The sequence below is a fragment of the Oncorhynchus clarkii genome, chromosome 20, assembly GCF_045791955.1.
Source record: "Oncorhynchus clarkii lewisi isolate Uvic-CL-2024 chromosome 20, UVic_Ocla_1.0, whole genome shotgun sequence".
NCBI lineage: Eukaryota > Metazoa > Chordata > Actinopteri > Salmoniformes > Salmonidae > Oncorhynchus > Oncorhynchus clarkii.
Window position 1 is genome coordinate 76347012 of NC_092166.1, and position 24295 is coordinate 76371306.

General features: G+C 39.5%; 1 protein-coding gene across 2 annotated transcripts in view; it reads left to right on the forward strand.

Annotated features, from left to right (window-relative positions):
• The window catches only part of LOC139376917 (collagen, type XXI, alpha 1), a 45417-nt gene extending 23144 nt beyond the window's left edge, over positions 1-22273 (forward strand). For both annotated transcript variants that reach the window (XM_071119912.1, XM_071119913.1), the window contains 20 exons: positions 4755-4808; positions 4903-4956; positions 5155-5208; positions 5790-5843; positions 6218-6271; positions 6364-6417; positions 7632-7685; positions 11910-11954; positions 12769-12822; positions 13025-13078; positions 14757-14810; positions 15103-15174; positions 16043-16078; positions 17215-17259; positions 17783-17815; positions 17924-18070; positions 18234-18288; positions 18373-18567; positions 19319-19396; positions 20149-22273. In XM_071119912.1, coding sequence (XP_070976013.1) covers positions 4755-4808; positions 4903-4956; positions 5155-5208; positions 5790-5843; positions 6218-6271; positions 6364-6417; positions 7632-7685; positions 11910-11954; positions 12769-12822; positions 13025-13078; positions 14757-14810; positions 15103-15174; positions 16043-16078; positions 17215-17259; positions 17783-17815; positions 17924-18070; positions 18234-18288; positions 18373-18567; positions 19319-19396; positions 20149-20339 — 1437 coding nt within the window. In that variant the 3' untranslated portion in view covers positions 20340-22273. The remainder of the gene's footprint in view (positions 1-4754; positions 4809-4902; positions 4957-5154; positions 5209-5789; positions 5844-6217; positions 6272-6363; positions 6418-7631; positions 7686-11909; positions 11955-12768; positions 12823-13024; positions 13079-14756; positions 14811-15102; positions 15175-16042; positions 16079-17214; positions 17260-17782; positions 17816-17923; positions 18071-18233; positions 18289-18372; positions 18568-19318; positions 19397-20148) is intronic.
• The last annotated feature ends 2022 nt before the right edge of the window (positions 22274-24295 follow it).

Here is a 24295-nt window from a genome sequence, read left to right on the forward strand (position 1 = left end):
AATCCCGAACCCAACACTATATAGCCATAAAGCATTCATTACACATATATAATAAATCCGAACCCAACACTATATAGCCATAAAGCATTCATTACACATATATAATACATCCCGAACCCAACACTATATAGCCATAAAGCATTCATTACACGTATATAAGCTTTTCAGGAACCTGTTATAACAGTTCCCAACCACATTAAAGGTTAATGAAATACAGTACCTTCGGAAAGTATTCAGACCCCTTGACATTTTACACATTTTGTTACATTACAGCCTTATTCTAAAATGGATTAAATAGTTTTTTCCCCTCATCAATCGACACACAATACCCCCATAATGACAAAGCAGAATCCGTTTTTCTGCATTAAAAAATAAATGAACACTCAAATATCACATTTACGTAAGTATTCATACCCTTTACCCAGTACTTTGCGCAGCGTAGAAGTACGGTGGCTAGGAAAAACTCCCTAGAAAGGCCGGAACCTAGGACGAAACCTAGAGAGGAACCAGGCTCTGAGGGGTGGTCAGTCCTCTTCTGGCTGTGCCGGGTGGAGATTATAAATGAACATTGCCAAGATGTTCAAACGTTCATAGATGACCAGCAGGGTCAGACAATAATAATCACAGTGGTAGTAGAGGGTGCAGCAGGTCAACACCTCAAGAGTAAATGTCAGTTGGCTTTTCATAGTGTCAGGAGAATTCTATACTCCTGTTCATTTACCAATTAAGTTACCCTTAGTCTGTTATATCAGGATTTGTAAGATACTGATAGAAAAGGAAACAGACAGAGGCCCAGTCTACAAAAGTTAAATGTTTATTCACGGGAACGTTCTGAAGTCAAGAATACAAATCAATTCATTTTATACTGACTTCTCACGCCCACACATACACACAAACATACGCACACACATACACACAAACATACGCCCACACATACACACAAACATACGCACACACATACACACAAACATACGCACACACATACACACAAACATACGCCCACACATACACACAAACATGCGCCCACACATACACACAAACATACGCACACACATACACACAAACATACGCACACACATACACACAAACATACGCACACACATACACACAAACATACGCCCACACATACACACAAACATACGCACACACATACACACAAACATACGCACACACATACACACAAACATACGCCCACACATACACACAAACATACACACAAACATACACACAAACATATGCACACACATGTCCTGCTACGCACACACAGTCTGTCTCACTTCCCAGCCGACAGAGATAGTGACTTTGTCCTGCTACACACACAGTCTGTCTCACTTCCCAGCCGACAGAGATAGTGACTTTGTCCTTGAGACGTACTCCCCGTTCTCTCCCAAATCTCTAGTCAGGTCGGCACCGAGCTCAGACAGTCTGTTTATAATACCATAAAGACATATTGTTTTACCCTAATTCTGACTAGGACTACACGTTTATTGATTATGATTTCATACATTCTAATCAATTCCATACAATTATATGTTTCAGGGCGGAATATTCTAATCATTCAATTAACAGACAATTCTCACCTATCATATAGCCAATCATTCAGAGTCAGAGACAGAAGGTGCGGTAAAGAGAGAGTCCAATATAGCATGTCCGGGACAAGGTAGCACTTCCAGTGAACAGGTCAGGGTTCCATAGCCACAGGAAGAACAGTTGAAACTGAAGCATCAGCATGATGAAGTGGACTGGGGACAGCAAGGAGTCATCAGGCCAGGTAGTCCTGAGGCATGGTCCTAGGGCTCAGGTCCTCCGAAAGAAAGAGAAAGAAAGAGATAAGAGAGAGAATTAGAGGGGGCATACTTAAATTCACACAGGAAGACAGGAGAAATACTCCAGATATAACAGACTGACCCTAGCCCCCCGACACAAACTATTGCAGCATAAATACTGGAGGCTGAGACAGGAGGGGTCAGGAGACACTTATTTCCTCCGAAAGAAAGAGAAAGAGAGAGAGAATTAGAGGGGACATACTTAAATTCACACAGGAATGGCCCGAGCCCTCACCCTCCGATCCAACAGGTCCCAGACGTGCTCAATGGGATTGAGATCCGGGCTCTTCGCTGGCCATGGCAGATCACTGACATTCCTTTCTTGCAGGAAATCACGCACAGAATGAGCAGTATGGCTGGTGGCATTGTCATGCTGGAGGTTCATGTCAGGATGAGCCTGCAGGAAGGGTATCACATGAGGGAGTAGGATGTCTTCCCTATAATGAACAGCACTGAGATTGCCTGCAATGTCAACAAGCTCAGTCCGATGGTGCTGTGTGTAACTCTCCTTCGTGAAGGAATGAGTGTTACACACCGCCTCAGACCATGACGGACGTGCCACCTCCAAATTGATCCCACTCCAGAGTACAGGACTCGATGTAACGCTCATTCTTTCACGATAAACGCGAATCCGACCATCACCCGTGGTGAAACAAAACTGTGACTTTTCCGTGAAGTGCACTTTTTGCCAGTCCTGTCTGGTCCAGCGACGGTGGGTTTGTGCCCATAGGCAACGTAGTTGCCGGTGATGTCTGGTGAGGACCTGCCTTACAACAGGCCTACAAGCCCTCAGTCCAGCCTCTCTCAGACTATTGCGGACAGTCTGAGCACTGATGGAGGGATTGTGCGTTCCTGGTGTAACTCGGGCAGTTGTTGTTGCCATCCTGTACCTGGTGCTGCAGGTGTGATGTTCGGATGTACCGATCCTGTGCAGGTGTTGTCCTCGCAGTGGCAGACCACGTGTAACAATCAGCTGTCTGCCCTGTCTCCCTGTAGCGCTTTCTTAGGCGTTTCACAGTACGGACATTGCAATGTATTGCCCTGGCCACATCTGCAGTCGTCATGCCTCCTTGCAGCATGCCTAAGGCACATTCACGCAGATGATCAGGGACCCTGGGCATCTTTCTTTTGGTGTTTTTCAGAGTCAGTAGAAAGACCTCTTTAGTGCCCTAAGTTTTAATAACTTTGAACTTAATTGCCTACCGTTTGTAAGCTGTTAGTGTCTTAACTACACAGGTGCATGTTCATTAATTGCGTATGGTTCATTGAACAAGCATGGGAAACAGTGTTTAAACCATTTATAATGAAGATCTGTGAAGTTATTTGAATTTTTACGAATTATCTTTGAAAGACAGGGTCCTGAAAAAAGGACGTTTCTTTTCTTGCTGAGTTTATTTCTGTTTTACATTTTTTTAATAAATGTACAAACATTTTTTGAAACCTGTATTTCCTTTGTCATAATATGGTATTGTTGGATTGATGAGGGGGAAAAAACAATATAAGGCTGTAATGTGACAAAATGTGGAAAAAGTGACTGCAGTGATGCCTCTTGCACTGAGATGCAGTGCCTTAGACCGCTGCTCAACTCGGGAGCCCAAATTTTATGAGTTCGGTCATTAGCAATGCAATTGACCAGACAACACCATTAAAAAAAAATCAATTTTATTACAATCTTCTTTTTCCAAGCCAGTATCACATCGATCATCAGTCAATAGATACCCAGATGGTGGCTTGCACACTACTTAGACAATAATAATGCACAGGACTACAACCACATTACTGTCCATAAGAGCAAATATATTACGTTCTCAATTATTTAATCACAATTAATCTACCTGGGGAAGCCAACATCACCACGAGCATGGGGGAGCACGGGGGAGCACGGGGGAGCACGGGGGAGCACGGGGTGTGGCACTTGGAGCAACAACTACAAAAAAACAAAAAAAAGACAACCCTGAACTCAGGGAAAACTATTTTTAGGACGAACGCCACTATGAGCTAGCTTCAACCACACTTACGCAGCTCAAACCTTTGTAGTTTGGACCAACAATTTGCGTCTTTTATTCACCGCGCTTGATCTCAAACACAGGTGCACCACAGGTTATAATGGAGGCAGAGCGTGTGGACCACAATGAAAGAGAGTCAGTAGTTTAAGGGATGCTACAATCACAGGAGGAGGATGGTTCATTTAGTACAGAAAGTTACAGGACACACATGCCATCAATTAAGGTAAATAATTTGTGAGAGCATGCATAGGTCCATGAAAATGTAACTCTGAAGGATAAAGTACACCATATGACACATCTATAAAGATACCTAAACATGAGCTTTTGCATAGCATTTACAGTTTTTTACATTTAGCAGACTCTCTTATCCAGAGCGACTTACAGTACTAAGTACATACGTTTTCATACTGGTCCCCTATGGGAGTTGAATCCACAACCCTAGGCGTTGTAAGTGCTGTGCTCTACCAAGTGATCCACACCAGACTAGGAAGACATGAAGGCGCTATAGATATGCTCTGTAGATATGCTATGGATATATTTCATTAACCTTTAATTAATAATGCATTTGGAACCTGTTGTAACACGTTCATGAAATGCTTATAGATGTATAAAGAATGCTTTATAGCTGTGTAGTCAAAGTAAATTGTTACCCTTCATTTTGATATAATGGATGGTCAGTCCTTGTATCCATAGCTCTGTCTACGAATTTGAGCGTGGTTCCGTTTCTCCAGCCCAAATCCCTCAAATTTTTTGCGAAACACAGACTGGGAGCACGTCTTGTTAATGTTTAACTGCTGATTGCCACATTAAGTGGGACTAATTTAATTGAACACAGCTGATTCATGTGTTTTATCTATGAGCAACATTAATAAAAAGGGTAAATATCTCATGAATTCTCATCTCTCCTCTTTTTAAATTGAAGGGTGTGCCTGGTAACCGAGGGATTCCTGGACCACAGGGTCCAACTGGGACAGAGGTATCAGCTGAATTTTAAAACAAATTATGTTTTGATCAGAGTAGTGTTTTTGATGTAAAATCAATGGAGCTACTCTTTCTGTTCTCTCTTTCAGGGGCGACGCGGGGTTGATGGCAACAAGGGAGAACAAGGACGGCCTGGTGATTCGGTAGGAAGGTCAAAAAAAAGCATTAGTATGACTTTTTATCGATTCAGCATTATTTATTTTATGACACTGTAGGAGACCCACTTTCATTCATTATAACCAATGCTTGGAATTCCAACCAACTGATCAAAGCTACTTTTAATAATCTACAATCCCTTTTATCAGACACACATTTTATGTATAAATCTCTTGTCTTTTCAGGGTGAAAGAGGGGTTCCGGGATTACCTGGGCCATTGGGTCAAGCAGGTGAAAAGGTACGCCATAACACTGGTTTCACTGAATAAGGTTATCAAATGTATACATCTCAATATAATATCAACTCTTTGCATGCACATTATCAGCCAGGTTATTCAATTAATCTGTATATAATCAGTAATCCATCTCCCTAAATGTCTTACGTCCTGGGAAGATGACATATGTTGCATTGATTCATTATTTTGGTCAAATTATGAACAGAAAAGGAAGCTATTGGTAATCCATAGCAATAAACTCTCGGAACTATCCTAATAGAACCGTCTTAAATGGAAATAAACAGCTGGTGAACTGAATGTCATGAATCCCACATCTAATAAAATAATACACCTTGTATTCTATGAGAGCAAGCCAAAGGAAATGAAAAAGAACATGAAACATTTGTAGGTTATAAGGAACATAGACATTGACTCTGTACATTTTTTATTGTTACTGTTGTTATTATTATGTGTTATTACTTTTTTTAGTCTGGAAGGGCTCGTAAGTAAGCATTTCACGGTTCATCTTAATCAAATGTTTTCAGGGAAAGGTAGGCAAGGGGCGTTATTAAATTCATCTTTCATTTCTTTCATTTCTTTCCCAGGGCTCTATGGGTCTTTCAGGGGGATCAGGACTTGCCGGCAAAGATGGCCTAGTGGTAAGAATATCCCAATACTGTTAACCACACGGTTATGTACATTAGTTGCCAAGTAAACAACAAAGGTTAGGTAGTAGTTAACTGGCCACTTACTTATGCTTTCAAGATGACAAACATATTGACAAATGTATACAGTATATTGTTGTAATATTGTACATTTTATATTGTACATTTGTAATGATGGATAAGGCTGAATTTGTATAGTACCCAAGGTATTGTGTGATGTATTGTTTTATTGATGATGTAGACCGTTTTGGTGTGATGTGTTGTTTGGTTCCGGTATGGACCCCAGGAAGAGTAGCGGCTGCCTTGGCAGCAGCTAAAGGGGATCCTAATAAAAGACTAAATACTATATATCAATTTAACGATTTCAGGGAGAAAAAGGAGCCAGGGGATACTCTGGGCCAGCCGGACATCCAGGAGTACCAGTATGTACAATATAGATACTCTGGTCTCAAACCAGGAACTGACATGGCTTTAAGTTTGAAAAAATATCTCTTTCTCCCATTCTTCAACTCAGGGTTTACCTGGAAGGGATGGAAAGAACGGAGTCCCAGGACAAATCGGTCAAAAGGTTGGTTTCCAATGTGACTACACAAAGGAAAGTTAACTCACTGATGGATGGGATTGACCTTTGACAAAATTGACCATAAGGTTGACTTGTCGTAGTCGGTCTGAACTGAACCACCAAAGGGTTACGCTGCTATTGTCTGGCAGTTCCCCAACAGTGGAAATATATTATTGCTGTTAGAACACATTGTGATCTATAAGGGGGTTAGCACCATTGTTTCCTTGTGTTCTTACTCAGCTCAGGCTTTTCTGACACATGGTTTCCATTATCTTAATGGCAGTTCATCACCATCTAGGTGGTTGTGTCTGCGTTATAACTTCTGGATTTATATGATTTTTTTCTTCCACATGTAGGACCTTCCAAAAATGTTCACAGTTGGTTTCTTCCCTTCTACACTGTGGAAAATAGAACAAGTAGTGTCTCATTGGATGTTTTTAGAATGCCAGTTGGTTGAAAATAATGGCTTGACAAGCTGGGTTACTGTACATGTAGAGCTGATACTGTACAGACTTATTATGGCTTTTTTTTTAACCTTTATTTAACTAGGCAAGTCAGTTGAGAACACATTCTTATTTTCAATGATGGCCTAGTGGGCCTAGTGGGTTAACTGCCTTGTTCAGGGGTAGAACGACAGATTTGTACCTTGTCAGCCTTTTGGTTACTAGTCCAACACTCAGGCAACACACAGGCTATGCTGCCGCCCGGCTTAACAAGCTGGGTGACATGTAGAGCTGATACTGTACAGACACCTTATTTAACACCTCATCATGGCTTGACAAGCTGGGTCACATGTAGAGCTGATACTGTACAGACACTGTACCTTATTTAACCTCATCATGGCTTGACAAGCTGGGTGACATGTAGAGCTGACACTGTACAGACACCTTATTTAACACCTCATTTGACAGACACTCTTATCCAGAGTGACTTACAGTTAAGTGCCTTGCTCAGGGGCACATTGGCAGATTTTTCACCCAGTTGGCTTGGGGATCCAAACCGGCGACCTTTCGGTTACTGGCCCAACACTGTTAACCGCTGGGCTACCTACCGCCTCTGCTGTTAACTTTAATCTAACAAAGATAGATTCAACAGTATCCAATTAGCAAATTCATGGTGGGTGCTGCTATCTCTTTGAACTGCACCTGTAGCCAGTACACTGAATCATCAAGCATGATGTCTGTGTTAATGATATTCTGATGCATTATTTTCATCAATAGGGAGAGGTTGGAGCAGCTGGCATCCCTGGTCTAGACGGAAGGGAGGGCCATCCTGTAAGTCATGGACATTTCTATTCTTTCTATAACCATGGATTATAATCTACATTCTATGCACTCTAGACGGTCTACTTTCTTGTATGCTTAGGTTTCTATGAAATATGAACAATGCCAGAATGCCCTCCACCCCCTCAAATAAAATGAGTTCCTTGACTTTAGCAGGGGATATCCAAAACAGACTCGGTCATCTGGAGCTACTTGAATCACAGCCGACATCATGGATCATGACAGTATTTCTGACAGCTAGTAAATTTGGAGTGGTTTCCCTCTAGTTCATCCCAGGATATAAACCCTATTATGGCAATACTTTGGTGACTTCATGTAGTCATTTTGTAGTCATTTGGGGACAGAATAATACATCTGAAAAAGAGCTTTACACAAGTGCATCCCCATTAGTCTTGGGAGTTCTGCAGATTTGGCCGCACAAGCCGAGTGGTGGAACTACAATGTTCTAGATGAGTCAGTTGCTCCACAGGGCTGTAAGCCATTTGGTTTGCCAGAACATCCAATGATCCAATGTCTTTATGGACTAAATAACACAATAGTTGTATCTGCCTGTAACCCCCTCAAAGCTAGTGTCTAAAAATGATTGTATTGTGAGACTTTTTTCTATATTTTTTCTATTTAGGTACTTATTTTACATGACGTGTTGATAATGGCATGGGGGAAAGGATTGGGTTATCAGCCTTACTCTTGAGACAAGTGTCATGTGATTTTGAATAACCAATGAGAGTCAAGAGTGTTGTATCCGAAAGACATCACCTTGAGTCATTGGGTTTTTTAGATTAGATGGAAGAGCACACACTATTGGCCCTCCAAAACCACTTTCAGGCCCTATCCAAAGCCAACAGATAGATGCCAACAGATTAGAGAAGGCTGTTTGGAGGAGCTATAGGAGGACAGGCTTATTGTCATGGCTAGAATGGCATATATGGAGTAAAACATGTGGTTTCCATATGTTTGATGTGTTTGATACCGTTAGATTTATTCCTTTCCAGCCATTACAATGAGCCTGTCCTCCTATAGCTCCTCCTACCAGCCTCCTCTGCAGCAGATAGATACAGTACTGCATGTTAGCATTTAACAGGATTTAAGCATTGCACATAAAGAAAAACATTGCTCATGCGGTGTTCTTGCCAAAAATTGGTTAGAGGTCCTTATTTAGGTATTTAGTGTTTGGAATTGAAAGGGTTCTTTGTCGTCACATTTCTAATTAGTAGAACACAATGTAAAGAGAAGGAAACAAAGGCTGTTCCTGGACACTTCCATAGCTAGGCAACTCTTTGATGTGCAACATTTTTTATGAATTCCATTGGAAGAAAATGATATGAAACATTTGTGCCTCCAATGAGCCATAATAAGCCTCACAGTCACAACTTGTTCATGGATTAACTCCATTCATCTCCCCCATACTCCCATCAATGATCCAAGAATACATGTAACAAACTATAGTTGACCATGATGTACTACTCTGCCTATTCCAAGAACATCTCTGCTGTTTAACACATAAATACGCGTTGGCTTATCTATATGACACATAAATAGATTTTCATGGTGTCTTACCTGAAGTGGCTAATTGTCAATAGCCTCGTCTGGGGAACAGCTTTTAATATATTTGCAGCATCGGAGGATTTTTGATGAGTTATTTTCCATGTTTCCATGTTCCTTTACAATCCCCTCAAGATAAAGTCTCTGCCGTTTTCCAAACATCTGTACCCGTTTATCATGAAAAACTGACTAAAGAGGCATTTCAAGGTAGTTTTGTTGGATGTGCTCAACAATTATAAACTGTTTATTTACTCAACTAAACATTCACAAACTAACAGATTTACTATTTACGACCATTTATGTCCCCGGGAGGGTTTTAAACGCCAGGCACTTTTCACATTTGTCCATTAACAACAAATATTGTCTCTCTTCTACCAAACATATATCAGATTATGCTGTGAGGTGTAATGGAATATGCAGAATTTGGTTTAGGATGTGACAATCCCTGTTTGGGATTTGACATTGTTGGTTATTCTACATTTGCCGCCAACCATTTGCCGCCAACCACTACTTGGGTGACCTGCTATGTCACCCATATCCATATCCTTAACCTTCAACGTCAATCTTTGTTTGAAGTGTGACAGAGATGTGTCTGTCGAAAGTCTTTGAAGAGGAGGAAATGTTTTCAATAGATAATATGCGTACAGTCATGAATGTAGATCAGACTTGAAAAAGGATATACAGTCATCTCTGGGACTACTTAAATGTGATGTATCAACTGACCTTTGGCCTGTACGCAATAGTCTCCTTTTGGTCTCATCGTTCACAGGGTTACACCACAGTGTATTTTCAGAGATATTTGGTATCACTAAATGCAGTAGACCTTATTTAGTAGTTCCATAAACATGGCATATGTGTTCACTGCATACATGCTTCTTCTTTTAAACTCCTGATTTCTGACACTGAGTGGTCAGACAAAATGGGCAAGCTTTCATGGAAATGGAATGCATCCGTTCCACTTCATGGAACATATCCTCAAGCATTTGAAACACCTATTGCTGTTTTCAATGAGTAATATTTTTGGGACTGTGTTGCTATTCATTTAAACCAAGATATACACTGTGGCTTTAAGAGCTTTGAGGTCTGAGGCTTTGTCGGAATGAGACTCTGGAGGTGTCCCAGATACATTTTCCATGTTGAAATGACTGATTAGTGGGAAAACTATTGTGTGCAGAGAACACTTATAGGTCCACATAAAGTTGTGTATATTCTTCTATACAAACTTTAGGAAGTATATTTTTAATTTAAATTCACCTTTATTTAACCAGGAAGGGCTCATTGAGATTAAAATCTATTTTTCAAGAGCGCCCTGGCCAGTCATTACAAAAAAAAATTACAGACAGACAATATGAAAAACTACAAGTAATCTAGTAAAAACTATTGAATTCACAAGAGTATAAAACAGCAAATTAAAAACATTGACAGGTCAGGGAATCAGCCTCAAAGTCCTTCATCAGTGATTTAAAAACATCAATCGGGACAAGTTCTTCCAGTTTAAAAGTATTTTGTAAGGTGTTCCAAGACGATGGCGCAGAGTACATAAAAGCCCTTTTAACCAAATTCAGTTCGGACATTTGGAACAGTTAGCAGGATAAAGTCCAGCGAACGAAGAGAGTACCCACCACATTTCTGAACAATAAAAATGCACAAATAAAAAGGTAGTAAACCCAAAATGGCATTGTAAATAAAAGTATACCAGTGACTGAGCCTACCAGTGACTAGAGAAGGCAAGCCAACCCTGGTATACAAAGTGCAGTGGTGCATAAGGGTTTTGCAGTTTAAAATAAATCTCAAAGTGCCATGGTAAAGAGTGTCAATTGATCTCAAACACTGAGCGAAAGCATTCATCTATAAAATATCCCCATAGTCTAGTAAAGGCATAAATGTAGCTGATACTAGCCTCCTTCTGGCTTCAAAAGAAAAACAGGCCTTATTCCTAAAATAAAATCCCAATTCCAGCTTCAATTTTTTTGTAAGTTGTTGAATATGCAATTTAAAAGACAGGCACCATCAGTTAAAATTACAAGATATTTATATGAGGTTACAACCTCAATCTCCTTGCCCTGACAGGTAGTAATAGGTGAAAGGTTCAGAGGTCTATTTCTAGCATTAGAAAACACCATTAGTTTAGTTGGACAACAAACCTATTTGTACTATTAGGTCTATCCTTGTTAGGGGTCAACTAGTTATTCATATAAAATCAATGAACATGTTATGAAGAGATCGCCAAGGGTTAACACACACATTGTATGTTATATAGATTGGTACAACAATCTCTCTGATGAATTATAAATGCAATGAGGTTTCAAGCCGCATTCGACCTGTCCGTTCATAGTGATACCCAATGCTATCTAGTACTACTGTTCTCTTCATTAGGGCGGTATTTGTGTTTGTTTTTACAACATCCTGTGAAAGCTATTAAACCCACTGTCTGATACAGCCAGCGAAGCTCAGGGGAAAGACATTTGATATGTGAATAATCCAGACCTCTCAGAAGAAAGAAAACAAAACTATCCGTGAACCATATACAGTATGTTAGCTGTGTTAGATGGGGAGGACACTTACCTGTCTGTCTTTCATCAATATATTGAAAACAATTGTAATGCATAACACACAGGGTATTGTGATCGTGTTCTGTCATATAGAGTAAGCTACATACTCTTTTGTTTCCAGGGTATGCCTGGCGAGCCTGGAAATGAGGGCCAGAGTGGAACTAAGGTGAGCTCCTGTTATTCTCATAAACGTCTGCCCTTATATCAGGACGTACCCATACTGTCCATTACATTTTCATTAAATATTGATTCAAAGTCACAATATCCTTCCCGGCAATTTTTTATAGCAAACTTTTGTGCAAGAAAGGCTATAATGTTATTGTACTTTATTTGGCATTCCCTTATTTTAAGTCTAAAACAATTTATGAACACTATACTGTTTTCAACTATGGTTTACGTGCACTGTTATAAAGCATAAACTAAAATATATAGGAATATAATAAAGTAAGCCTAGTCGTTAAAGTGTTGGGCCAGTAACCGGAAAAATTGCTGGTTTGAATCCCCGAGTCGACTAGTTTAAAAATCTGCCGATGTGCCCTTGAGCAAGGCACTGAACCCTAATTGCTCTTGTAAGTCGCTCTGGATAAGATTTTAGCGTCTGCTAAATGACAAAAATATAAGTCCAGGTGATGGATTTTGGAAAATCCACAAATGATTTTGGGATTACAAAAATTGAAGACTTCAGTCTTGCCCACAAATAAGTACATTTTCAAAAGTCCTCTGAGGGCCCAGTACCCTATCCCCATAACATTAGACTTTTATAAACTATGGTTCAAGTTTTGATATTGAAATACATAAATAATCTTTAATAAAGATGTCATAAGTGACAGAGAGAAAAAGCACACATGCAAACAATCAGGGAAGTTGTTAAACTTATATTTCTTAGCTAAAAATATTTCCAAATTGAACAACCCCTGGTTTAATTGCAGTATAGAAAAGTGACCACCAATGTTATTAATTATATGATTCTATAATTACAGGGTGAAGATGGTTTACCAGGATCGAAGGGAGCCAAAGGTTCCACTGGACTATCTGTAAGTTGGCTGCCACCAATAGATCCAGTTTCAATTTGTCCAAATGTATTCAGGGTCACACTTACAGTAGTATATTGTACATATGTATGGAGCAAGGTTCTAAGTCATTTTCACACATACTCAATGATCCATAATAAATACAAATACACAGAGATACCGGGAACATCGAAACTGATGTTGTTTTCTTGTTTTTCTTATTTAGGGGGACAATGGATTTCCTGGTGAACCTGGATCATCAGGACAACCTGGACCTAAGGTACTAGTGGTTTCTGTTCTCTTCCAGAAATGTAACATCTTGTCAATGGGATTATGTCAATCATGGATTATGTCGATTTTCTTTTGCCCGATGTCCATGTGAGTACTATTTGCAGAAGTAGTAAAATGCACTTTTCATGGGGGGCTGAGAACATCTCAATAACTTGTGTAAATATAGTCAATAGCATTAGTAAAGATTGCTCGAACACATACCTTAATACACCATATTAGCATTGAAATGATGTGAACCAATACAGGTACAAATGTAGGATCTTAATTTGATCACTGTTTTGTTGCTGAGAATGTTCCTGCACAGCAGGAAATGCTAACTTTGAGTGTATTTGAGTTTTAAAAAGGCTTCTAAAGTTTGTAATTTCCACCTATACATTTCAGACTTGATCTAACAAAAAATCCATCACCTCATACAAAAATGTCCATGAATTATAATTGGTTTAATAAGTATTTTCCTGCTGCAGCAAACTGGAACAAATTAAGACCCTACATCTGTAATGTGTTGGATGAATTTCAGTGTTCTGGCCATTTTCTGGTACTGGTCCAGTGTCCTGTTGAAGATCTCAATTACTCCTGTCTCCTGCAACACCACCACTAGAGGCAGTGCTGCAACACCACCACTATAGGCAGTGCTGCAACACCACCACTAGAGGCAGTGCTGCAACACCACCACTAGAGGCAGTGCTGCAACACCACCACTAGAGGCAGTGCTGCAACACCACCACTAGAGGCAGCGCTGCACACCACCACTAGAGGCAGCGCTGCAACACCACCACTAGAGGCAGCGCTGCAACACCACCACTAGAGGCAGTGATGACCACACAGAGCAACTTTAAAACCCTTAATGACATTGAGCAGTGTTATGAAATTCAAAAATATTGCCGGCTACATTACCTCATCTGTCCTTAAAAGGGTTTGAAGTTACGCTGTGCATATCAGCCCTTGTCTATTGGTGTGTGAAATCCGTTCCTCTAGTCATGTCAGAGTGCCACTGTATAGGCCTACCGAGACAAGCAACAAAACTTTGCATTATTGTGCATGCATATAGTGCTTGGGTTAACATTTTCTGCAGTGATATAATTTCTAGTGAGTATGTTGTTTAGAGCAGTGCCATGGTTACACTGGAGACGCCAAATGAAATGGTGATACAAGTTGACTACTATTGCCTTCGACAGTGGAATTTTGGGATGGAAATCAAAAGCGGTCTGGTACTCTGGTTCTCTGGTCTCGACTCTCTGTCTCCCAATCACTTTTCATTAACTGATATCTGTTTAACAAGAGCCAATGTGTATTGGCTAATGGCACAGGAGTGAAATAGTAGTTTATAGACATGACCAGGGTTTTCATATTAATGTCCTAGTTTCAAACAGCATTTATTAGGGAGAGGATATTTGTTTAGAAAAAGAAAAAACACAAACTAGGGCTAGGTTTAAATCCGATCAGCACTAGATAATGTAATAGCACGTTTGACATTTAAATGGAATTTCTGATTGAGCCGACATACGCAGCACTTACCTTGAATGTGGTCTCTGCCAATGTGGAAACAATGCCTTTCAACAATGCCTTTTTTTTCACAGCAGTATTTCATGATTTCAAAGCAGAATTGTATTTCTGAATTGTATTTTATGAAGTACCTCCTTCAACTAATATTTTTTTCTCAAATAAAGGGCAGCAAAGGTGAAAGTGGACTTCCAGGTCAACCAGGGGTTCCAGGACAGGAGGTCAACATTTTAAAGTTTTATATCAGTTGATATTGTCTATTATGAATGTAAAGGTGATTACGTCATTTAGATCTGTTTTAAGAAGGCTGTGTGAGTCATTGATGAACCCTTACGACGTCAGCTACAGAATGTCTAAGAGACAAAGTGTCCTTACTGTGGGTTCTTACTATGTACAGATATGTGGTTGTCTCACCCAGCTATCTTAGGACTGTAAGTCGCTGTAATAAGTGTCTGCTAAATGACTCAAATGGACATGTACAGTATAATGCTGATTGAATGAATGTTATTCCAGGGCAAGTCAGGTGACCATGGTGGAGCAGGTCAGCCAGGACACCCAGGAATGCAAGGCCTGACAGGAACTAAGGTAGTTATTAGGGAGAGGACAGTCTCCTACAAAATCACTCTTAACTGCTGTGAAATTACTATGTCTATACTGTTCAATAGGGATTAACCTATTTAGCAATTATTGGAATTATTGGAATTAGCAATTATACTAATTTTCACTAAATGTTCTGCTCAAATAGGTTCTTTTGAAATTGGTATAATTATTTATTTTTCTGAGGCTTAGTGTACGATTGAGCTGGGATTAAACATTAAGAACGTTTTCTGCAAATGTTTTCAGTGTTGCCATCCCGATCAAATTGTTTATTTAATGAGCGAGGAAAAACACTGACGTTGCATTTTGATGAAGAATTAGGAGCCAGAAAGCTACTTTATAGTGAGCTGTGTTTCCAGATTTACCTCCATTAACTTCAATAAAGAATAATAATTTATACCACAGCTTCCAATAAGCCTTTCATATGATGAAATAAATACATTTCCCCAAGGACTGCAATTTACAGGTGAGGGTTAATCAAATGCAATAAAATACATCATTGATCAATAACAGTATTTTTTACAGGAACTGTTTCACAGTCATTATTTGATGCTCCACCCTAGAGACAATTATATCTAGCTTACCGTATCATAAACAGCACTTTTTAGTTTGCCTTTCGTTTCATTTCTACCACTTCAGGACAACTTGCAATCTTACAACAAAATACATGTTCAAAAAACAGGGAAACACTACAAGAGGCTTGTAGAATGTTTAACACGCTGTCCTCTGGCATATCCATAGCATGTTCCATTGACTTGATGCAGCTGAAGTTTGAACATTTGTAGCTGTAACTCTGTATTCTCCTATTGTAACAATATCATAACACGTGATTGTTGTGTCATTTCTATCCTACCAGGGACAAAGGGGAGATCCAGGTGAACGAGGAGGGGAGGTATTCGCGACATTTAATTACTCCTGATAATTCAAATCCATTTAACTGCCCTTGATTCTTTGTATGGAGCGTCTGTCCTCTCAGAGGATTTCAGATGGAATTCCACACAAGTAAAGCATAGAGTTTAGTTATATTTTTCCATGCTGTTCAGTCCAAGAGAGCAAATAATGGTAAACAGCAACAAAATGAAATGTAATATACTGTAACTGATGAACATATTGAAACCTTAATTTGACGTATGGACCGGAGGTTGCTTTGGGAAACATACAGTACCAGTCAAAAGTTTGGACAAACCTACCCATTAAAGAGTTTTTCTTTATTTTTTACTATTTTCAACATTGTATACCAAAAGTGTGCAAAGCTGTCAGAGTCAAAGGGTGGCTACTTTGAAGAGTCTCAAATTCAAAATATATTTTGATTTGTTTAACACTTGTTTGGTTACTACATGATTCCACATGTGTTATTTTAGAGTTTTGATGTCTTCAGTATTATTATTTGCTTATTTGAGCTGTTCTTGCCAAAATATGGACTTGGTATTTTACCAAATAGAGCTATCTTCTGTATACCAACCCTACCATGTCACAACACAACTGATGTTTTCACCATTAACTGATGTCTTCAGTATTATTCTACTATGTAGAAAATAGTAAAAATAAAGAAAAACCCTTGAATGAGTAGGTGTGTCCAAACTTTTGACTGGTACTGTATATACAGGTTGCTACATTTTCCATGTACAAAAGACTGCTTCAAGTATAATCGGATGCTTGGCTCACTACCTCCTTCCAAATGTGGTTGCTTTCATTTAGCCAGAGTGGAATCATGTTGAACAACCGCTTAATTCAAAAGTCATGGAAAACAGGGACAGCTATGATCTTTGGGGCAGGAAACTAGGAAGCGTATCGAGTCAAATGACAATGTCACCACAGGACTACGGTTAAGAAGTCACTTGTACTGAGTCTCTGGATGGAAATATCATTAAACTGACTGTCATGGACATAGCAACAACCTTCTTGTAAAATCTCAATTTGAACTCTGCTCTGAAGGACACTAATTTCATTACGGATGACCTTACATTTAATCACAAACAGAATGACTAAAAACAAAAACCATAATTGCTAGTTTAATTTTCTCTACAGGGATTGAGAGGTGAAAAAGGAGATATGGGAATTCCAGGGAATCATGTAAGTTCCCCTTCCTATGATTACATCCATTTTTTTGACATCAATGAATGAATTCTGTAATGGCTACTATACAAGAACATTTTGTCCAATTGGACAGTTGATTGTCCAGTAGCCTCGGAAGCCCAGTTACATAATATTTAGTGCTTGCAAGTGCTGCAGTAGACTTGTTCTATTGGAAAACTTTTCTCACCACATTATAGTGGCTCTTCAATAGCCTAAATCATTTGTAAATGGGAATATTCTCCTCTTGTCACACTGTGTTTATTTCATAGCATAGACTAGCACTGATCTAATACATTCATGTACAGAAATTGGATTGTGAATTTGGAAGAGTCAGAACAACTCTCAAATTGACTTCTGACGATCACTTTTCCATTGTCAATATCAATTTAAACAGCATGTTTTCCCTTTATCCACATCTAGAGGATATGGAAGTTAGTTGTATTTCCATCTCATTCAATTCCAATTACATTATAATTAATGAACTTTACTAATAATCAGCCATTATGACTTTGATCGACAGGGCTCTAATGGCTCATCGGGACAAAAAGGAGAGGTAAGTTTGTCATTGACTACTGTAAGTAGCTGTAGCCCTAATAGCTAAGCATACATCCCCATCTAGAGCAGTGTGTGTGTACTTATACTATGCTCTTGTGGAAGCCAGAAAGGGACAACAGGAGACCCCGGTCAGAGGGGACTGGGAGGTCTCCAAGGCCAGCCAGGACTATCTGGGCAGACAGGCCCACCTGGGCCTCGAGGACAGAGTGGGGACGTTGGCCCTCTTGGGCCACCTGGACTAGAGGGGAGACCTGTATGTACCTCACCAGTACACTGACCATCCTTGGTCATCAACAACTACCCAACATGTCACTTTTCAACAACAATCGTTCACTGTTCCATCAATGTCTATGCTATCTGTATTAATTGACTCGTACATTTTGCATGATGCCATCAATCATGTCACATTTCCACAGGGAAGGGAGATGTCCAAGCAAATAATTCAGGAAATATGCAGAGAGGTACTTAGATGTGAGTATTGATTATGTTTGATCATTGCTGTGCTCTATGTAGTACACCTATATCTGAGCCCTCTCCATTGTGTTTTCATCCCAGTGGAGATGCCTTCACTACTCCTCAGTAACCAGCAGCTGAGTAACTGTGACCACTGTCAGACCAGGGACGGGACTCCGGGGGTACCAGGCCCGGTTGGGCCCCAAGGATCTACAGGCTTTCCTGGGAACCCTGGTTCCAGTGGACAGCCAGGCCATCCAGGTCGGCCTGGGCATCCTGGGATGCTTGGCTTGAAAGGTAATGCATAGGCTTACAGAGGACTCAATTAATACAGAGGACTCAATTAATCTGTGCAGTATGTACAGGTAAACAGTAGAGTAGAATATAAACATAGGCCTAGCTTTTTCCTTTATTCAAATAAGATTTCAAAATGTGTTTGTACTGTCTGGAACACATTGCATTCTATTTGTACTGTCTGGAACACATTGCATTCTATGTGTTCTATCTGGAACACATTTCATTCTATTTGTACTGTCCGGAACACACTGCATTCTATTTGTTCTATCTGGAACACATTGCAGTCTATTTGTACTGTCTGGAACACATTGCATTCTATTTGTTCTATCTGGAACACATTGCATTATATTTGTTCTATCTGGAACACATTGCATTCTATTTGTTCTATCTGGAACACATTGCATTCTATTTGTTCTATCTGGAACACATTGCATTCTATTTGCACTGTCTGGAACACATTGCATTCTATTTGTTCTATCTGGAACACATTGCATTCTATTTGCACTGTCTGGAACACATTGCATTCTATTTGCACTGTCTGGAACACATTGCATTCTATTTGTTCTAGCTGGAACACATTTCATTCTATTTGTACTGTCTGGAACACATTGCATTTTATTTGTTCTATCTGGAACACATTGCATTCTATTTGTACTGTCTGGAACACATTGCATTCTATTTGTACTGTCTGGAACACATTGCATTCTATTTGTACTGTCTGGAACACATTGCATTCTATTTGTGTTTCCAGGAGATCCTGGATTAAAGGGTGAGAAGGGCAGTCAAGGAAGAACAGAGATTGGAGATCCGGGAACACCAGGGCCTCCAGGTAATAATAGGAATATAATACATGTTTACTATGTATGGTACGCTACTGTGCATCCAATCAGATAAATTGCAATATACACTGAGTATACAAAACATTATGAACACCTACTCTTTCCATGACATAGACTAAGATCCCTTATTGATGTCACCTGTTAAACCCACTTCAATCAGTGTAGATGAAGACAAGGAGACAGGTTAAAGAAGTATTTTTAAGCCTTTAGACAATTGAGAAATGGATTGTGTATGTGTGCCATTCACAGGGAGAATGGGCAAGACAAAAGATGTAAGTGCCTTTGAACGAACGGGGTATGGTAGTAGGTGCCAGGTGCACCGGTTTGTGTCAAAAAATGTAGGCAGTTCTGAGGGAAAAAGTAAGGGTGCAGCTCAATATTAGGAAGGTGTTCTGTATGTTTTGTTCACTCAGTGTAGTTATGTCTATTCAGTTATTTAGTTAAGATAGAAATGGAATCAGGAGAATGTTCTTAAGATTGATGCATCTGAGTCACTGCATAGTGTCCAATCATGTCCTCAGTCCAAGCTGTTGGAGAGTACTTTCTGGGATTCATTTCAAATCTATTACGACCCTTTTCCCCTCTTCTGCAGATAAACACATTGTAAGCCTTCTGGGACCTTAGCTACCCTTTTTCAATCAAAAGTGATCAAATAACAGGATTAGGAATTGTTGGCAAACCAGTAAGACATGTTTTGGAACCACAAGAAAAACATCTAATTTGTAATTGTCTACTTTCCTAGGTCAAATGGGTCCCCAGGGGTACAGTAAACCAGGCCATCCAGGGAAGCCAGGACCCCCTGGCTTAAACGGGGAGGAGGGGAAGAGAGGTAACCCTGGGGTCCCGGGCCAGCCGGGGGTGTGTCATCTATCCATGTGTTACGGTGTCATGATGAGGAGCAGGGATCCGTTTAGTAAAGGACCAAACTATTGACCCAACATGGCAGCAGGCAGGCAATCAAACAGTCTGGAGTTGATGCATACATCTCAAAGAAAAACAGCAAATCTTTCCAATCTCAGGAAGATCACATTTTACAGTGTTTCCCATTAGTCACGGAAACAGGAAGTACCTCTTAACATGTATATAGCAAAGATACTCATGTGCATCCTTTCATGACCTTTATCAAGCCCAGTTTATACCTGGTTCTAACCTGGTCCTTTGTCCTGATCTTGTCCACATTTTGACTGTGCCCACATTTTGAGACAGGTGTAGACAATTATAAGATTGTGATCTGTGATCTGATTGTGATCGAATCTTCCTGACCAGCTTCTTAGGTAGTCAGGCACACGTTGGGTTTGGAAATACCTGTGTAGACGAATCTGGACAGATGGCACCATTGACTTATGTCATCAATATGTGTCTTAAAATAAATAAAGATTATTTTGAAAGAATAACTGTGAAATAATTTGCATACAGGGGTGGGCCAGGAAATCTGGTCACAATGCATGCACAGTGGACGGATAAGAGATTACATTTCTGAAAATTCAGGAACCATCACAATGTGGACAAGATCAGGACACAGGATCCATATTTGCAGCAGGTATAAACCGGCTTTAGAGGGGAAAAAAACATATTAATTCTGTCCTTGTCACATTCTGCTTGTTATGTCATGGGCTCCATTTTGCTTTAAAGGGATAGTACAACATTTTGGCCTTTTTGTACTTGCCCAGAGTCAGATGAACTCATGGATACCATTTGTATGTCTCTGCAGGCAGTTTGAAGGTAGTTTCTGGAGCCATTGCTATCTAGCATTAGCACAATGACAGGAAGTCTACAGGAACAGCTACAGGAAGAGCTAGCATGAAAAAAATGTTTCACTATCCCTTTAAAAGAATGATAGTAATTGCTCCTACATTTGGATGGCTTTGGTTGGCATTGGTTAGATTCTGAGCCAAATAGCAATACAAAAACTCCAATGTAAAGAATTCTACATTGCTCACAGAAGTACACAGGAATAAAGGGTTGGTACTCCACTTGGACAATGCTGATGGTACATTTTCTTGCCATATACTGCCCCCTGGTGTTGGTGTTTTTGCACCATACTTTTTGATTGGTCACCCCAAAATGATGCATTTTTTGCACCAGACTTTCTGATTGGTCACCCCAAAAATGAAGTGTTTTTGCACCATTTCTTTTTCATGGTCACCCCTCAATTTGTTTCGCAAATTTGTTTGTATTTTTTAATGAAATGTTTAAAGACCCTGTAATGTATTATAATTTGTAATTTGACAAATAAAGTTGTAAACAACATCTAAATAATTATTACATCGTTTCAGGGCAAATCTGTGAGCTTACTATCTCTATAATGGGGGCTGCTATGTTTATGAAACATTTTGATGAATAAACATAGAAAAGTCATAATCTAAAACCTGTGTGCATTACAGCGATGTTATTTCAGTTTATATTCCTTTTAAAACATTTTTTTTTTACAAAAACGAGTTTATGTATTGTATGAAAAATACATGAACAAGTATTTTTTTAACTTGAGTAGAGGATAGGCCTACCTACTATAACAAATGTAAACCTGGGAAATCCTAGCTACTTTCTGCCAAAAGAGTGAGGGATAAATGAAACATGTTGACATCTTGACTTAATCTGAAGTTTGCTCTGTTGCAAATGTTTTACTGTTCGCGCATGTATGACATTTATGTGCCTGAGTACCCTACCTTACCGTACCTTGTCTTACCTTAGCCTATCAAGTTTAAGTATTTTTGGTTATTTATAAAACTGAACTAATTTACTGTGTACTGATGGGCTTTACCTGTGAGAGCATGGTCGTTTTTTTGCTGTGTCTAATTTTGTATGTGTAATGATGACTTTTGTATTGACTTTTGGTATCATCAATTAAAACTTTTTTATGACGTGAAGTTTTTTTGTGTTTGTGTGTGTGTTATGCAAATTAAAAAATACATTCCACCACTTCTTACCTTATATTATTAATTTCCCTGTTTCAAAATCACAGTTGGAATTTCCTTTTAAGTACAGAATTCTCACTGGTGGTAATTGGGGATGATAAATGATGGTCCTAACACTCTCACACTCTTACATCTTTGTACGATCTTGATCATCTGTCACATCACAGTTGCCGGATGACTCAGCCTGAATTTGTGTGTGTGCTGGCATGTGTGTGTGTATTCTGTGTGTCTGTCTATGGCTGTCTGTCTGCAATAACAGGTGATGTACACATCCTACACTAGATGGCGCAATGGGATTACAACTCTGCAACTAAACTGTGAAATAACTTAATCAATTGGGGATGCTTAGTCAATTGAATGAAAATTAAATACTTTATAGATTGCTAATAATAATAATAATTGACCATTTCTATCTCTTTTCAAAAGAAACTCAGCTTCAAAGGCATAGAACAAACAACCAATAGATCTTAATGAGCAGCCTAACTATAGTTAGCGAGGTCAACCAATACATCACCATGAGTAGCTTAACTATAGCGAAGCCAACCAATAGAGGCCAAGACTTTGATGGAGAAAATGTGGAGAAGGACAGTTTATGCTGCTACTGTATATGTCTTGAGGATAATATTGACAGCACTGCTAAGCTGCACCTGAGCCAACCAATGACTGATAGCTTGGACACTATGATAGTACATCAGTAATATTAAAGCTGAGGTAGGCCTACTGCATGGTTACAGGTTGTTCTTACCTGTAACTATTGCTATCAATCCCTTCAAAAGTTAACATTTTAATAGTGTATACATACTGTAGGTCTGAACATAATTGGAAAAGTAATCGTGTTGCCTTTGATGTAAATGAATGTTAGGATATTTACATCATGATATACCCAATCAATACACTATTGCAAACCTGGCAAGACATCTTAGCAGCCATATCAATAGCACATGCGTTCCTGTATACTTACATAGGCTTACACATGCCTGGGGCTTGATAGAGCGTAGTTGCTGCAATGCCAGGGTTGTATGTTTGGTTCCCATAGGGCACCAGTACATATGAAAATGTATGCACTAACCCCATTATTTAACTATGTCCAATGATGATGACCATACAGCCCCATGTGTTGGTGAGGATAACTCGCGCACATGTCACACCTCACCAGCCTACAGTCTTCTCATTAAGAAAAAAATGATTTGCAACTTTGTGGAGCTAAAAGGAAATAATAATGAACGAAAACAATAAACTCAACATGTGACAATTTCAGTTCATAGATGGAAAAAAGCCAATTGAAATAAATTAATTAGGCCCTACTCTATTTATTACACATTACCTCCCCCACTGGGGAGGAAAGCCCAGCCAATCAGAATAGTTTTTTTTTCTCCCAAAAAAGGCCTTTATTACTGACAGAAATGCTCCTCAGTTTCATCAGTTGTCCAGGTGGCTGGTCTCAGACGATCCCGCCGGCGAAGAAGCCAGATGTGGAGGTCCTGGGCTGGCGTGGTTACACGTGGTCTGTGGTTGTGAGGCCGGTTGGACGTACTGCCAAATACTCTATGGCAGAGAAATTAACATTAAATTCACTAGCAACAGCTCTGGTGAAAATTCCTTCAGTCAGCATGCCAGTTGCACGCTCCATCAAAACTTGAGATATCTGTGGCATTGTGTTATGTGACAAAACTGTACATTTTAGAGTGGCCTTTTATATTCCACAGCACAAGGTGCACCTGTGTAATGATCATGCTGTTTAATCAGCTTCTTGATATGCCACACCTGTCAGGTAGACGGATTATCTTGGCAAATGAGATATGCCCGCTAACAAGGATGTAAACAAACTTGGCCACAAAATTTGAGAAAAAAAAGCTTTGTGTATGGAACATTTCTGGGATCTTGTATTTCATCTCACAAAACATGAGACCAACACTTTACATGTTGCATTCATATCAAATTTTTGTTCAATATAGATGGGCCTGTCCTAAAAGA